This window comes from Pteropus alecto, unplaced genomic scaffold, assembly GCF_000325575.1.
Source record: "Pteropus alecto unplaced genomic scaffold, ASM32557v1 scaffold3, whole genome shotgun sequence".
NCBI classification, from domain to species: domain Eukaryota; kingdom Metazoa; phylum Chordata; class Mammalia; order Chiroptera; family Pteropodidae; genus Pteropus; species Pteropus alecto.
The window spans coordinates 42,159,157-42,174,424 of NW_006442484.1; the positions used below are offsets into that span (position 1 = coordinate 42,159,157).

The 15,268-nt window shown below is 36.3% G+C and overlaps 1 protein-coding gene across 1 annotated transcript in view; it reads right to left on the reverse strand.

Annotated features, from left to right (window-relative positions):
* TLK1 (tousled like kinase 1) overlaps positions 1-15,069 on the reverse strand; it is a 123,716-nt gene extending 108,647 nt beyond the window's left edge. Inside the window, exon 1 of the mRNA XM_006921183.3 lies at positions 14,931-15,069. Coding sequence (XP_006921245.1) covers positions 14,931-15,069 — 139 coding nt within the window. The remainder of the gene's footprint in view (positions 1-14,930) is intronic.
* Between the last annotated feature and the right edge of the window lie 199 nt (positions 15,070-15,268).

Consider the following 15,268-nt stretch of genomic DNA (forward strand, 5'->3'; position numbering starts at 1 on the left):
CTTAAAATACTCATTCATTATCTCCAACTTCTGTGGGTCAGAAATCTCAGCATAGCATTAGCTCAGCTGGTTCCCTGCTTAGAATCTCACAAGGATGAAATCAAGGTTATCAGCCAGGCTGTGTTCCTGTCTAGACATTCTGGGAGTGAACCTGTTTCCAGGTCTATTTAGGATGTTGGCAAAATTCAGTTCTAAGCAGCTGTAGGACAGAGGTCCCCATTTCCTTACTGTCCATCAAGTGGGATTTAGTCTCAGCTTCCAGAGGCCACCTATATTCAAAGGCAGCAACAGCAGGTCAAGTCTTTTTCCTGTTTCTGTATCAAATCTCTCTGACCTCCTTCTGTCCCCGTTCTTCTGCCTCTTCTGTTTTTAAGAGCTTGTGTGATTACACTGGGCTCACTCAAATAATCCACAATAAACTCAGTATTTTAAGGTCTGTTAATTACCTCTGCAACATCCCTTCTAAGCACTACCTAGAGATTAGTATTCAGTTGAATCAGGGACAGAAATCTTGGGAGAACATCTTTAGAAGGCCACCTACCAAAGAGCAGGAAAGTTTGCTTTACTGGATATCAAGCTAATTATAAAAACTACAGTAATTACAACAGAATGGCACAAGAACAGACAAATGATACAGAATATAGAGCCTAGAAACATACCTGTTTCTGGGTACACATTTGATTTACACCCCCCCCCAAAAAGTATCACTGCAAAATTGGGAAAGAACAATTCTTTTCAGTAAATGGTGCTAGGATATCAGGATAGCCATATGGAATGAAAATTACTCCTACCTCACAACACACACACACAAAATCAACTTTAAGGGGATTATAGATCTAAAGATTAAAAAATAATAAGAAAGTCTCTGAAAAATAATATAGGAGAGTGGGACTTCAGTAACAGGTGGCATGAGGAGCTCAGTGGACTCTCTCTCGAATGAAACCATTTAATTGGTTAAAAAAAATTTTTTTTAAACCAGCCAACCATTTAATGTTTCTGGAAATTGTCCTAAGGGAAATATACTAAGGTGAGGTAAGAACAGCAAGCATCTGTGACATTTGAGCCACAAGCCACTCCTATTCACACCTCACAATTCAGTGTGACAGAAGTTCTACTCCAGAGGGGGTGGTGTGACAGGAGCTCCCCTATCCCTTGTCTAGGACCACAGTTTCACCTTGGAAGAAGGCTGCTGGCATTTCTCACCACTCGCCCCAGCCCCCAGCTCCATTTTGCAGAAACTCTTTATCAAGCAGGCATGGATGAGATGACGAGGAGTCTTCCCTTATGAGAGAGAAGTTCTATTCCGGGTGCAGTAGAACAAAAATATTGGGTTCCAACTTCATAAAGCAGAGGTTCTTTACCAGAAGGTTTAAGCTGAGAATAGGGGCTACCATCCTCGCTCAGTACTCTGCTCCTAAGAGCTGGGTGTCACTTCAAGAGAAGTTATCTCCTGGTCTCTGCTCCTAACTCCACTGAAGCAAGTCAGAGGGTCTTGTGGAGGAAAGGAGTAGAGAAAAGTAAGCTATTGGAACAGAAAGTTCTGTTCTCCACCTAAGGGAACTATTTGGAACAAGAAGTTCATTTCTAAAGGTGCTGTCCAAAACTACGGAAATCTTGGGGGTGAACAACTAAAAAGAGATTGTTAGTTCCATGAGTAGTAGCAACAAGCAAAGGCACAACCCAACTAGAAGTTTAACAGGGGACCTAGACAAAGAGAAAGGCAGTAATAATACCCTTTAAGCACAAGTCTCAAAGACTGGCAACACTTAGCTTCTGCAGAGACCTGACTTAATGCAATCAGACTGTGGAGAAATTTATGCCCCAGGATGTTGATGAAAACAATACAGCAATCAGCTGGTAATTAGTGGAGGCTGACAGCTGGGTGTGATAGCAATAGAGGCAGACCAAAAGCTTAATGGGGAGATCGGGGAAAGAGAAAGAACAGGGCAGAAACCAAAGTCATCTCTTATGGTCAGGGAGACAGAGCACATGGCTTTTGAGAGGGTCCAGATGTTGGATTCAGTAGACAAAGAGTTCAAATCAGCTATTATAAATATGCTCAAAGAACTAAAGGAAACCCTGTTTAAAGAATTAAAGGTATTATAACAATGTCTCGTTAAATAGAGAATATCAATGAAAAAATAGGAATTATATAAAATAATCAAATGTAAATTCTGGAGTTAAAATGGAGAATAACTGAATTGAAAAATTCACTAGAGGGGCTGAACAGCGATTGGAGCTGGCAGAAGAGTCAGAATCAGTCCTTCTGGCTACACCAGAGAGTAATTAAAATCTACATGAGAAAACTTGAGTGCCAGTAAAAAGAGCATAATTGCATATTTCTTCTCCTTTCTTCTCCCAACTGATTTGAAAAGCAATTGTATATAATTGTATTGTTGTGCCTATAACATGTAGAAATGTAATATATTTGACAATAATAGCACAAAGGAGGCAGGTAGAGACAAAACTTTATTGGAGTAAGGAAATGACATCAGATGGTAAATCGAATCTACAAGAAGAAATGACGAGAACCAGAAATGATAAATAAGTAGGTTACTACAAAAACTATAAATATGTATGTTTTCCTTATCTCAATTTCTTTAAAAGATAAAGTTATATAAAGTATAAATCACGGCAATGTATTTTAGGGTTTATAAAATATAGCAATATGCAAAACAAAAAAGGGGAGGATGGAGTAAAGCTATATAGGAGTAGTTTCTATATATCACTGGAATTAATTTAGAGTAAATCTGAAGTAGATTCTGATAAGTTAAGATGTGTAATGTAAACCCTAGAGCAATTAATTACTAAGAAAACAACTCAAAAAATATTTTAAAAATCATTATAGGTATTAAAATGTCACACTAGAAAATATTCAATTAATGCAAAAGAAAGCAGTAAAGGAAGTACAGACAAAAAGGTAGGAGACATATAGAAAACAAAAAGTAAAATGGCAGACAAATTCAACAGTATCAATAACATTAAATGTGAATGGATTAACCAATACAATCAAAAGGCAGAGACTGTAGGATTGAATTTTAAAAAAACAAGATCGAACTAAATGCTGTCTATAGAAGACAAACTTTAGATTTAAAGACACAAATAAGATGAAATAGATGGAAAAAGAAATCATGCAAACAACAACCATAAAAGAACTGGAGTGGATATGCTAATAACATGTAGACATAACATGTAAACATAAAATGTTTATATCGGACAACCTCTAAAATCTTTTTAGAGGTGAAGAGGAACATTTCAAAACAATTCAAGGACCAATCCACCAGTAAAATATAAAAATTATAAACACCTTATATGCACCTTATAACTGAGCCTCAAAGTGCATGAAGCGAAACTGACTGAATCAAAGAGAGAAATACTCAATCCAACAATAGTTGGAAGACTGCAATACTCCATTTTCAATAACAAATAGAACTAGGCAGAAGATTAACAAGGAAATAGAAAAACTGAAATACTATAAACCAATTAGACCTAACAGACATCTAGAGAATACTCTGTCCAACGACAGAATACACATTCTTCTAAAGCACAAATGGAAGATTCTCCAGGAGAGACCATATGGTACGTCATTAAATAAGCATCAGGAAATGAAAATTAAAACCACAAATGCTGCCTCACACCCATCAGAATAGCAAAAATAAACACTAACAATTCCAGTTGTCGGTGAGGATGTAGAGCAATGGGAACTCTTATACACTGTTCATGGGAATGTAAACTGCCACAACCACTTTAAGAAACTGGCAGTACCTACCAAAGGCAAATACACACATGCCCTGTACCCTGTAAATTTACTGTTAGGTATATACTCAACAGATAATAGCACATAAGGAGATAGGTATAAACTTTCACATAGCATTATTACTAATAGTCAAGAAGTAGGAATAATCAAATGTCCATCAACAGATTATAAACTGTAGTATACATATACAAAGTAATATTACAGAGCAATGAACATGAACTACAGTAACAGAATTAACATGGATAAATCTCAAAACCATTATGTGGAGCTAAAGTAGCTAGGAACAAAACATATACTGTGTGAGTCCATTTATGTAAAGTTCAAAACCAGGCATAATTAAGTCAAAATATTAATTGCTTCGGGGAGAAGGGAGAAGGTAGTGACTGATGGAAGTAGGAAGAGGGCTTCTGAAAGTGATGGTAATGTTCTATTTCTTGACTTAGTGATGGTTATACAGATCGTAGTTTATAAAAATTCACTGAGTATTTATTTGTGTAGTTTTTCTGTATGTTAGGCTTCAATAATGAAAGGTACAGCATGATATAAAATTTAAAAAATTGAATCACGGTAAAATTAGAGTACTTAAACTTTAGAGGGTAATAACTTTTAAAGACATGCACTTAAAAATATCACAAGGAAAAACTGGTATTAAATTTAATAAAACTGTAAAACTTTATAAATGGAAAATATAAATATATAAAAAGAAAAACATGATGGAGGTTCCATCAAATATAACAAGGATTGACATCACAACCATATATTCTAAGATAAGTTTATATCCTAAGATATAGACTTCTAAGAAAATTTGGCAATGGGCTTTTGATACAAATATTAAGTTCAAAATCACTAGCAATAAAGATATACCAACTATAAGAAGATAGCATTTAATAGTTAAGCTGGAGGAAAACTGCATAATTCCCTTCTCTAGGGAGTATTTTTGGTCATACTTCTGTGATAGAAATACAATTTCCTTCCTTCTCACTTTTCCTTTTTAGAGAATGTCCTTTCACAGCACTGGAAAGGGTTGCTCCATGATCCACAAGAGAACAGTGCTAGTATGGTCCTGAATTTCCAGTTTCTAGTTATGTCCCCCTGAGGCCTAACTAAGTTCTAAGAGATACCCAGTCCTATATCCTTATAATAAAAAATCTGGTTTGCTTGTTTTCAGCAACCAAATCACCAATGAATAGCACCTTGATATAGTATATGCTACAACTGTATTATAGTTCTGTTTATATGGAAGTTGAAAAGTGGCAACTCAGATTATTTTATCTAACCCGCAGGTGTTTTTTAAAAGTATGATTTACATATTATAAATTATAGTCTTCTTCACTAGACTGTGACCAAGCTCTTAGAAGGCAAGGACTATATCGTCATTTTCCCAGTGCTAGGCTCTGGGTCCAAAAATACTTGCTAAATGAATAAACAAACTATGCCAATAAAGTTTCCACAAAACTCTAATGCTCTGACAACTGAGTCATCTCCAAGAAGCAATAATACATTGTAAAATCCTAGTTAATCCATTGGAAAAACAATAATGACAATACACATTAAATGACATCAAAATATTCATACCTGTTTGCCCAGTAAACCAAATCTTTGAAATGTATACTAAAGAAGTAATTCAAGAGAAGAAAAAATGATTATATGCATAATAAATACAATATTATATAGTAAAAAGAAATGAGATTAAAGTAATGATTAAGTTTTGATATAGATATTAACTAAATGTCAGCATACATTCATTTAAAAGATAATTATGAAAAACATGCTCTACGTGCAGACGAGAGAATGTAACCCAAACGTTACTTTTCAATGACTCTCTAATATGAGCTTGATTTTTGTCCCTGCTTTTCTTCTCAAAACATTCAGAAACGTGTGCACGTGCACACACATGCGCGCGCGCACACACACACAAACTTGCCCAAGGTCACCTGGCTCAGAAGTGATGGAGAAAAGATACAAATGTAGGTCTATTATAGTAAACCCACAATCCTAACCCCTATGCTCCACTGCCTACATACCCATTAGTAAATACAGATTAAGTACCTAATGCACATAAAGCATTCTCCTTGGTACAAATAAGAAATCACAAAAACGTAATGCAGGCCCCTTTTACAATTTTCAATAGAGTGCTTTAGAGTATATTTCTGCACATCGAAGCATAAACACTGCTAATCCAAACCTAGTGCTTGAAGTTTACTTAAATGTTACAGGCATGTCTCATAAATGTGATCAATTCTCAAGCCAGAAAAAATTACAAGAGCTAAAATGATGAAAGCGGCAATTTTAGAACATCATTTGAAATCTGCCTCTGTCAGACACAACCCTGCTAGAATTCAACAGGCCAGGGATACAATCTATGTAAGTCAAGTATGCTCTGGTCATAAGGGACCTTTATCCAGATAGTACTTGCTCCATATTCTTGCCATTTAAACAAAAAAGAAAAAATTGAAATTGAAAAGCATCATTATATGTACATATATTACTAAATAGTTAAAGCGTACTGACTGGTTAATGTGCCATAAATTTCTCTCATTGAATTCTCACAGCTTTGTGAAGCAGTTACTATTATCATCCCATCCTACATTCAAGACAATCTACGAATGAGGTACTGAGGTTAAGTTACTACAATAAGTGGCAAAACCCAAACTGGAACCCAGGTCTAACAAATATCTGCTTGGCACTATCACTTACATTATATTCGACTAACTTTCTAGATAATAATGCTTTCAGCATATGGTATCAATATCCAAAAACTAAGTTTAATGCTGTCATATGTCAGAGAATTCAGGAGACAGTGGAAGGCAAGAGTAGGGGCCAAGGGCTTGCAGGGTGCTGCCACTTACTAGTCTTGGTTTTATTGTTAAAACTATAAAATAAAATGTTTTAAATAGTGAGAGTGAGAACTACCCAGAGAAAATATAATAAAGCATCTGGTAATTGGCACAAAGTATCTGTATTTTTAAAATAAATGAGTAAAAAAAGGGTAACATACAAAGTTGACTAAACCATATAATTATAGTGTTTTTAAAAATCTGTGCACAGAAAAAGGGAAAATGGCATTTTTTTAAGAAGCAAGCATACGCAATTTATTTTTAAAAAATTAAACATGCCTCAGGTCTAATAAAAGACAGGATGAATCTGACAGGGTTCCCACAACTGCTATGACCTTTCTCAGTGGCACTATATTCATCTCAGGAAGCACATACATAATGTCAAGTGCAGAATCATGAAATCACACAATGTATCACATTTAACAATATCAGAATTTACCAGGTTAAAGCTTAAGAATTTAAACCTAGAAGTAGTTTGTCATTTTCTCCAGATAAATTAGTTTCCAAGGAAAAGCACAAATTTATGAGTACAACCAATTCTTAATAATCCATATAAATGAAGGGACAAATATTACAAGTCATCCCCCAAACCCACTCGCAGTTGGCTTTGTAATGCATTTTTGTAGAATATAAGCATTTTACAATTAAATATAGGCATAACTTGGCTCCTTGAAATTCACGATATTTTGGACCTAATAATGAACCCACACGGAGATTTGTTTCACCACCTAGATCAGCTCTGCATATCTTTCCACACGATGCTTTAAATTCCTATCAACCCATACAAATTCTCAGATTCTCATTAGATTTACTAAGTAATACGTTACCAAAAGATTTGTTTTTTATGTAATAAACTAAAACTGTTTTAAAAAATACTTCTATAAATGAGCTTATAGACTGAGCTTCAAACTTCCTTTACCCACCCATACTGAATACTAATAAGAGTCAAAGATTTGCCACTAAGCATTTCAATTTTGTTCAGAGCCTTATGCACCAGGTTATAAAGCCTCCACAGTAAGTGGACTATTCCTGTATTAACATTGGAAAGTTCTTTGTTCAAATTCCAATGTTCACTTGTTACAGCTGTGGTGGGCTTATGAGGCCAAACTATTAAGATAAATGACATTCCGATTTAATTATTAAACATGAAAATAAGACTTTTTCATTAGTGTACCTATAACATAGTCCATGATAGTACTAAACACATCTGAAAAAAAAGAAACGTAAGTAAGGTTTGCACAGCTGGTACAACTTTCTAAATAGGGTTGTTTGGTTTGGGTCTTTTTTTTTTTTTAATCTTATCTTCACACATGTATAAAACTCATGCAAAAAAATTAACAAAAGTTTGGAGGTAAACTGAATGAGCCTAAGACTGATTAGTAAATTAAAATTTACTAAGGAAAAACTAAGAAATTACCCAAAACCAAATTTCCATACTTTGGGCAATATATCCTAATAGTTAAAATGCAGACTTGGTTCAAACTCAACATTAACATTTACTGCTCTGCATCAAACTGGACAAGCTTCTTTACATCTCCATGTTTCAGTTTCCTCATCTGTAAAATGAGAATAATTGTACACTTCACAGTTATGAGAATTAAGTGAATTAACATGTGCAAATAATAAATTTCAGCTATTACTCTTACTGCTATTCATATCAGTCTCTAAAATATAATGCCCAAGAATTACCAAAATAAACATCTTCCTGGGTATAAAATATATGCACATTAAGACATAATCATTCCATTTTAAAGAAAACTTAAGGGTCCTTCAACAAAACTTTTTGTTGGGTGTCAACACTATGCACTGAGAATGTGGAAACAAAACATAGCCTCTGAATTCAAGACCTTTCTGTCTCCTAGGCAACATAAATAAAATTATAAAAGGTAGCATGATGGAGGCACTATGAAACAGACAATCCTGTAGCACAGTGGTCCCCAAACCTTTTTGGCACCAGGGACTGGTGCTCCTATGAGAATCTAATGCCTAATGATCTGAGGTAGAGCTGAGATGGTGATGCTAGAGCTGGGGAGCAGCTGCAAATACAGATGAAGCTTCACTTGCTTGCCCTCTGCTCACTTCCTACAGTGTGGGCAGATTCCTAACAGGCCAAGAACTGGTACCAATCTGTGGCCCCGGGGTTTAGGATCCCTGCAGTAGGACCCTAAGGTATAGAGGCATCTAACTCAGGAGGACAAACACTGCAGAAATAATTTCTGAGGAGCAATCACCTAGTTACTTCACTTCAGAGCAACACAGTTATGTAATTTATAGTTTTTAATATACCCATAAAAGTGTTTCAGATGTAGATCATTAAAAAAACAAGATCACCCACCACACTACTTACTATGTCCATAAACTTAAAAATCTTTTGGTAATAAAAATGACTATCTTCTCTTAACAAACCAAATCATAATCTTGAAAAGGTAACAATGCTTCAAAAACATTTCTTTCATTAGTAAATAAAAACTACAAACTTTCCTTCAGTTAATTCTATTAGGACTAATGTCAAAAGAATAATATTTTTGAGCTGGTAAAAACCTCTAAGGGCCTGGAATCTGACCCCCTTAAGTTACAGATGGGAAAAAAGCTACAAAGTATAGTGGACAAAGCACTTAGTTGAGAGTCAGAAAACTGAATTTTGGTCCCAACTGTCTTACGGTAAAAGTCTAGGCAAATATCTTAAGTTTCTTCATCTATAAAATGAGAGATTTGTACTCAATTGCTTCCAAGGTCCCTTTCATCTCTATAATTCTCATTTTATAAAACTGAAGCAAAGATAAACAACTTGCCCAAGGTCGCGCAGCTAGTTAATGGTAAAGTAGGGTCTACACTTGGATTCCAATTACAATCAATGCACTTTCTCAGCGTACCATACTTTATAATACTATTCTTCTAAATTAGTCTAAGATTTTTGGAAATTATTAATAAGTATGAAGGATTTTATAAAACTAAATACCTTATTCCTACGGCTCGTCTATAGAAAATGAGCTTTAAATCCAAATGGAACAAATACATGAAGTCTCAAGCTGTATGCTGCTTACTACACTTATAAAGTTGACCTCAAGAAAGTTACAGGAATTTATGCTTAACTTCCCACCACCTAAAATCTAACCTTTCAATCGAACAGATGTGACTGTTTCATATAAAAAATATGAATTGTTATAGATAATATAATTGGTATAGATAATTGAATAAGATGAGAATTAAAATTCTTCATCTTATTTTCTGTCCTGATTATATTTCATATGCATTTTTTAAATTCAAGAGAGATCAATTTAAATACTTTTCCTTCATGTACCTTCTTTTCAGACTCCCTAGCTTTAAAATCATTAGAACAGATTAAGCATTATTACTTCTGGAATCACATAAATAATTACGAATAAAAGTCTATACAGATTATTGATAGTTTCTCTTTCAAAATTGAAACTACCACCCCCCCCACATTATCCTAAAATTCGGTGCCCAAACACATTACAACTCTACCAAACTGTATCATAAACAGCATCTGATTCCGTAGAATGCCTTCAAAGCTTATTATATTTCACAGGGAATTTAGCAAGATTTCAAGAAGACTGATAGTGTCGATTCCAGAAAATACAAGAAAATCCTCAGAGGAAAAGCACAATAAAAATGCAAAATAGTAATAAAGTCAACAACAGCTTCATACTACTGACTTAAGAGAATAGCAAAAACATTCATGGATATATAAGTACAGTTTAACTATATTTAGGGATTTTCAAAGAATCACAGAATGTATACATTTTTAAATTGGATGAGACCTTAATTAATTTAATCTAATAGCACCCAAAATAAGAATCTACAAATTTTATCTCTGCCTCCCCCAAAAATGTCCCTGTAGTCTGCTTCAAATTCTTACAGCTAAATACTTCAAGAAGCAGTTCTTTCCATTTCTGGATGAGTCTAGTTGCTATACAGTTCTTAGTCTTGTCAAAAAATTATAATGAATTCAATCTATGCCTTCCTAACTTCCATTTGCTGGTCTATCTTCTAAAACAGTGGAATAAATTTATTCTCTCTTCTATTTATGTTTTTGAAATACCTGAAGACAGCTGTCATGTTTCCCACCCTTTAAACACTCTCTTCTTTAGGTGAAATGTACGCTCCACAGATTTCTTGTGGGCCTTGGAGACACTTCTGGAATACAACGTATTTCCACATTGCAAGTAACATTTAAAAAATACTGCCACTTGTCAAATTTTGGTGTAATATCAAAAAGGAACATATACAACCCCTCAAATACTTAAAATACTCAACTTCTCAAATACTCTTAAAATACTTATTCCTTCTCAAGTATATGCCAATGTGAAGCTAGATTTTCTTCACATACCTCTATCAAAACGATCACAACAGACTGAAAGCAGAAGCAAAGTCCAGCTGTCTGCTAGTAAGCCAGAAATTAAGTGATTTGTAAAAATATAAAACAGTACCCCAAGTCTCACTAAAGATTTTGTTTTAGAATATTTATTCTTCATGTAAAATTTTAACATGTAATCAGTTTATTATTGTTTTTAGATGTCTGAAATGATTTCATTTTTAATATAGTAAATATCAATAAACATTACCCACAAAAACAAAATCTCTTCAGAGTCCTCAATAATTTTTAAGAGTAAATGGGTCCCGACAAAAAAGCCAAAGCAAGCCTATTTTCCAGGGGCAGATCCCCAGACTTCAAACTATCCTGGGTTTCTGTTTTCTCTAATAGGTAATGTGCCTCTAAAAACCTCTCCACCTTGATACCTGGGGCCTCATATATGCAATCCCTGCTAGCATTAGTGAAATCTGAGACTACAGCTTCAGGATGAACATTATAGCCCTAGAAAGAACTAACAGTTTTCATTTACAAGCTAGTTGGTCAAAAAGAAATATACCTACCTACCTACTTACCTACTGCATATCTATTCATGATCTAGAATCCTTAAATGTACAACCCCTACCCTCTAGTGACTTCGAGAAATAAACGGCCATCTGGTACTTCATTTTTAACATCTCCCTATGGGTATTACTAAATCATCTGGAGTCAAATACTTTAATTCTTCTATCTAATGGATGCGGTGATAAATATGGAAACATAGAAAGTAAGAGTTTAATTATACTGTTATACTATCTTTTCAACCAAACTACTTTCACTATTTACATAAAAGTAAAGCAAATTATTGATATCTGGTAAGATGAAACAAAAGAAAATGGAAGTCTTTTGTATAATCATTGAACCCATTCAAAAGCACTCATGTACTGATTCCAAAAAAAAAGACGTGCTCATCTAGCCAATATAATATTTAAGTTTTTAGTCTTCAACAAAGCAAAATTGACCTTTATTTGAAAATGTACTTAATTTCTTAACTTCCCACCTCCTTAATCACACGATTATTAGAAAACGAGATAGAGATAACATTTTAAAAGATCCAACATGAACTCTATAGCTACATTCTGAAAACCTCTGAGAGAATTTCAAGACTAATAAAGGAAAAGCTTTGGGACTCCCAAGGAAAAAAGCAGTCTATACTACATCGTGTAAATTCCTAAACTCTCATAAATTCTTAAGTCTTATAACATGAGTGTATTTTATTTGTAATTAAGTAAAACTATATTAATGATAATGAGAATAGGTTAAGAAATGGAGGAAGAAAGTCAAAACATGGGGAATCAAAAATAATCAGCTTGTAATCTTCGATTTTTAGTTTTAAGTATATCAAAACTTCACTTTTACAGATACAGCACATCTTTAAGAATAGCCCATTTTCAAAGTCTACTTAAAAGTTCATCACATATATAAATAACCATTATGTGTAAATATACATATGTCTGTATCTCTTTTAAATTTAAAATTTGCTATTACATATCACATTAAATTGGCTCGATTTTTCAAGAAACCAGGCCTGTTCTCTGTTTCATACATACGGTCAAGTTCTACTTATATCAACAGTTCTTAATAGCAGTCACCAGAAGTCAAAAGCTCTCTCAATTTATATCAATTTATACAAATACTATGTGTATACCTGGAATAGATGCTAAACGTTTGTTAAAATAGAAACTGGGATCCACTCGATAGAAAATATCTTCATCTTGATACCTGGGACTTCATATAAGCAATTCCTGTTAGCATTACTGCAATCTGAGACTATAGCTCAGGATGAATATATTTAACCCCAGAGAGGATTATCACAGCTTTAACTTACATGTGGTTGGTCAAAAAGAAATATACCACTGTAGCCATACAGGTACCTGGAGTGAAATATCTTTCACAAACCCATGTCTTGTAATTTAATTACCAGAGAGACTCACTAGTTTAGGTTACATAAAAATCTACTGTAATCTAAACTGATGGAAATTTTCTGGTTACCTGGAAATTCAAGCTAAATTATTGCAACCCCTCAAAATTTTCAAATCAGAAAAAGTGCAGAAGAGTATAGAAATTTTTAACTGAAGTTGAAATAATCTCCAAAAGCTCACAATATAGATTTTGCAGCCCCCAAATTACTAATATTGATAATGAACAATTCAATACTATGTCCACAGAATCTAGTACAGCACCGGGCTCACAGAAACAGCTCAATAAATATTTCAGAAATGAATGAATGAATGAATAAATGAATGAAAAAGCCTTAAAAAGCCTTTCCCCCCAAAAAAGTCTTTCCCAAGACTATCATCTACTATCACTGATTACACTATCATTCATAACACTATCATTAAGCATCTTAATGAAATCACTGACAAAAGTAAAAAAAGCACGCTCAAAAGCGCCAACTGCTCTATTTACAAAATAAATTGTAAAATATTCATTTACAAATATTCGACTGCAAAAAAAATCATCGAATGTCCTAAATTTGAGTTAGTCAATAAATAAAACTTACTTCTAATAATCAGAACTCATCAGTGTTGGGGTTGAGATGGAAAGGGGGAAATGTCTGTCAATGTATTCAGCATGTCTAACGGATGCTATAAATCATATCTTTCTAAGAATTTTCTAGAGCAAATTCATGTCAATCTTTGAGCCTATTGTCACTTTCACACATGCTCACAGGAATAAAATGACAAAGAATGCTATGCCGGAACCAGTGGATTCAGGGCACAAAACACTTGATTAACAATTGTCAAGGTTCTGAGTAGTAAAAATTAACAAATATTCTCAAAATACATTAATCCAAGCAATTCCTACATAAACCCAAGCTCCTGGTTTCTTTAAATGATTCACTAGACTATTGGACTTCCAGGCGTTTTTTCGTTTTTTGTTTTGTTTTTTTTGAAAAGGTGGCTACAGTCTCCTTGTACGACACAACTGGGAGTGAGCAACTCATTTACCAATTGCTGATGAATACCGCTCAACGTTTTCCAGACAAAAGAGCGTTAAACGCGGTTCCATGCACATTTATTCTTCCCCATAAATGCATGTTCTCCCAAATTTCATTTTACGTGCTATACCTAAAGTTAAATACAGCAAGTTGACATTTCAGTCAAAAGCACCCGTGTCTTACTAGCTGTGTAACTGCTACATCTGGTGGCAGCACACTTACATGCAAGAAGCCAGAAAACTTAGAAAACAATTGTAACCGATCTGGTGCGTGTTTGCAGTAACCTTTACGCAGATATTTCCCACAAAACCCACGACCCTGTCAGAGAAGAACAGTAGCCTACTTGCAGTAGAGAACACACACACATACAGAGGAGGAGGTGATGGCGAAGGAATGAAAGTTGCAAGCATCTGAAGGGGTAGTTTAAGGAGCTGCCCACGAGTCAGTCCATCCTTTAAATTGTTCTAGCGGGGCCAGGCAAGAGATCAAAGTCGGCTTTGAAAATTTAAGCGGCTCTCCCCAAAGGGCAGAAACCTCGCAAACCACGGGCATCCTCTAGGTCCCGGGCAGCGAAGCTTGCAGAGTGGGGACCGCCTCTATGGGAGGAGTGCGCGAAGGAAGGGGAGGGGGCTCAGGATGAACGCTTCAACGGGAGGGAAAACCCACCAGAGACCTGAGGCCAGGAGGTTAAGAGTACTGAGTGTACTGGCAAATGGAGCAGAAAGGGGCTTGTGTTCCGGGGCGGGGAGGCTTCTCACTCTAACAGGACTGGCTCCTAAGAATCCCAGGCGAGTCTGTGCGCCTCGCCCCGTCCCCTCCAGCGCGCACCCCCTCTCCCGTGTCCTCCGCCACCCGCGAACCGCCACCCACAGCCAGCGCACTACCTCCCCGGAGCCCGGCGGCCTCGCGTCCACCTCGCCACCATCCCCCACCTTGGGGTCGAAGGCAGGGGACCCGGGGGGCGCGGGGGGTCCCAGCGCGGGAGGAGAGGCCGCGAACGGGCGCGGGCGCGACGGCGCTTACCTTCCCTGGGCCTCCCGGATGGCGGCGTGTGATTCAGCAGGGACCTGGCGGCCGCCGCCGAGCCCGGGGTTGGAGACGTGGAGAGCTGGGACCAAGATGGCGGCCCCTCCAAACTTCCACTGCTACTTTGGACACTCATCAAGCTACTTTCTGGGAACCCAACTCCCCCCCTGCGACGGCAGCGGCGGCAACAGCACCGGCACTCGCCTCCGTCATGGCGGGGGCCGCGCTGAGGGCGAGCGAGAGAGTGAGGGCAGGGAGGGGAGAGTCAAGGGGATGGGGGAGGAAGCCGAGAAGGGGGAGGTGGGGAGGGAAGAGGTGAGGGGAGGAGAGGGGAC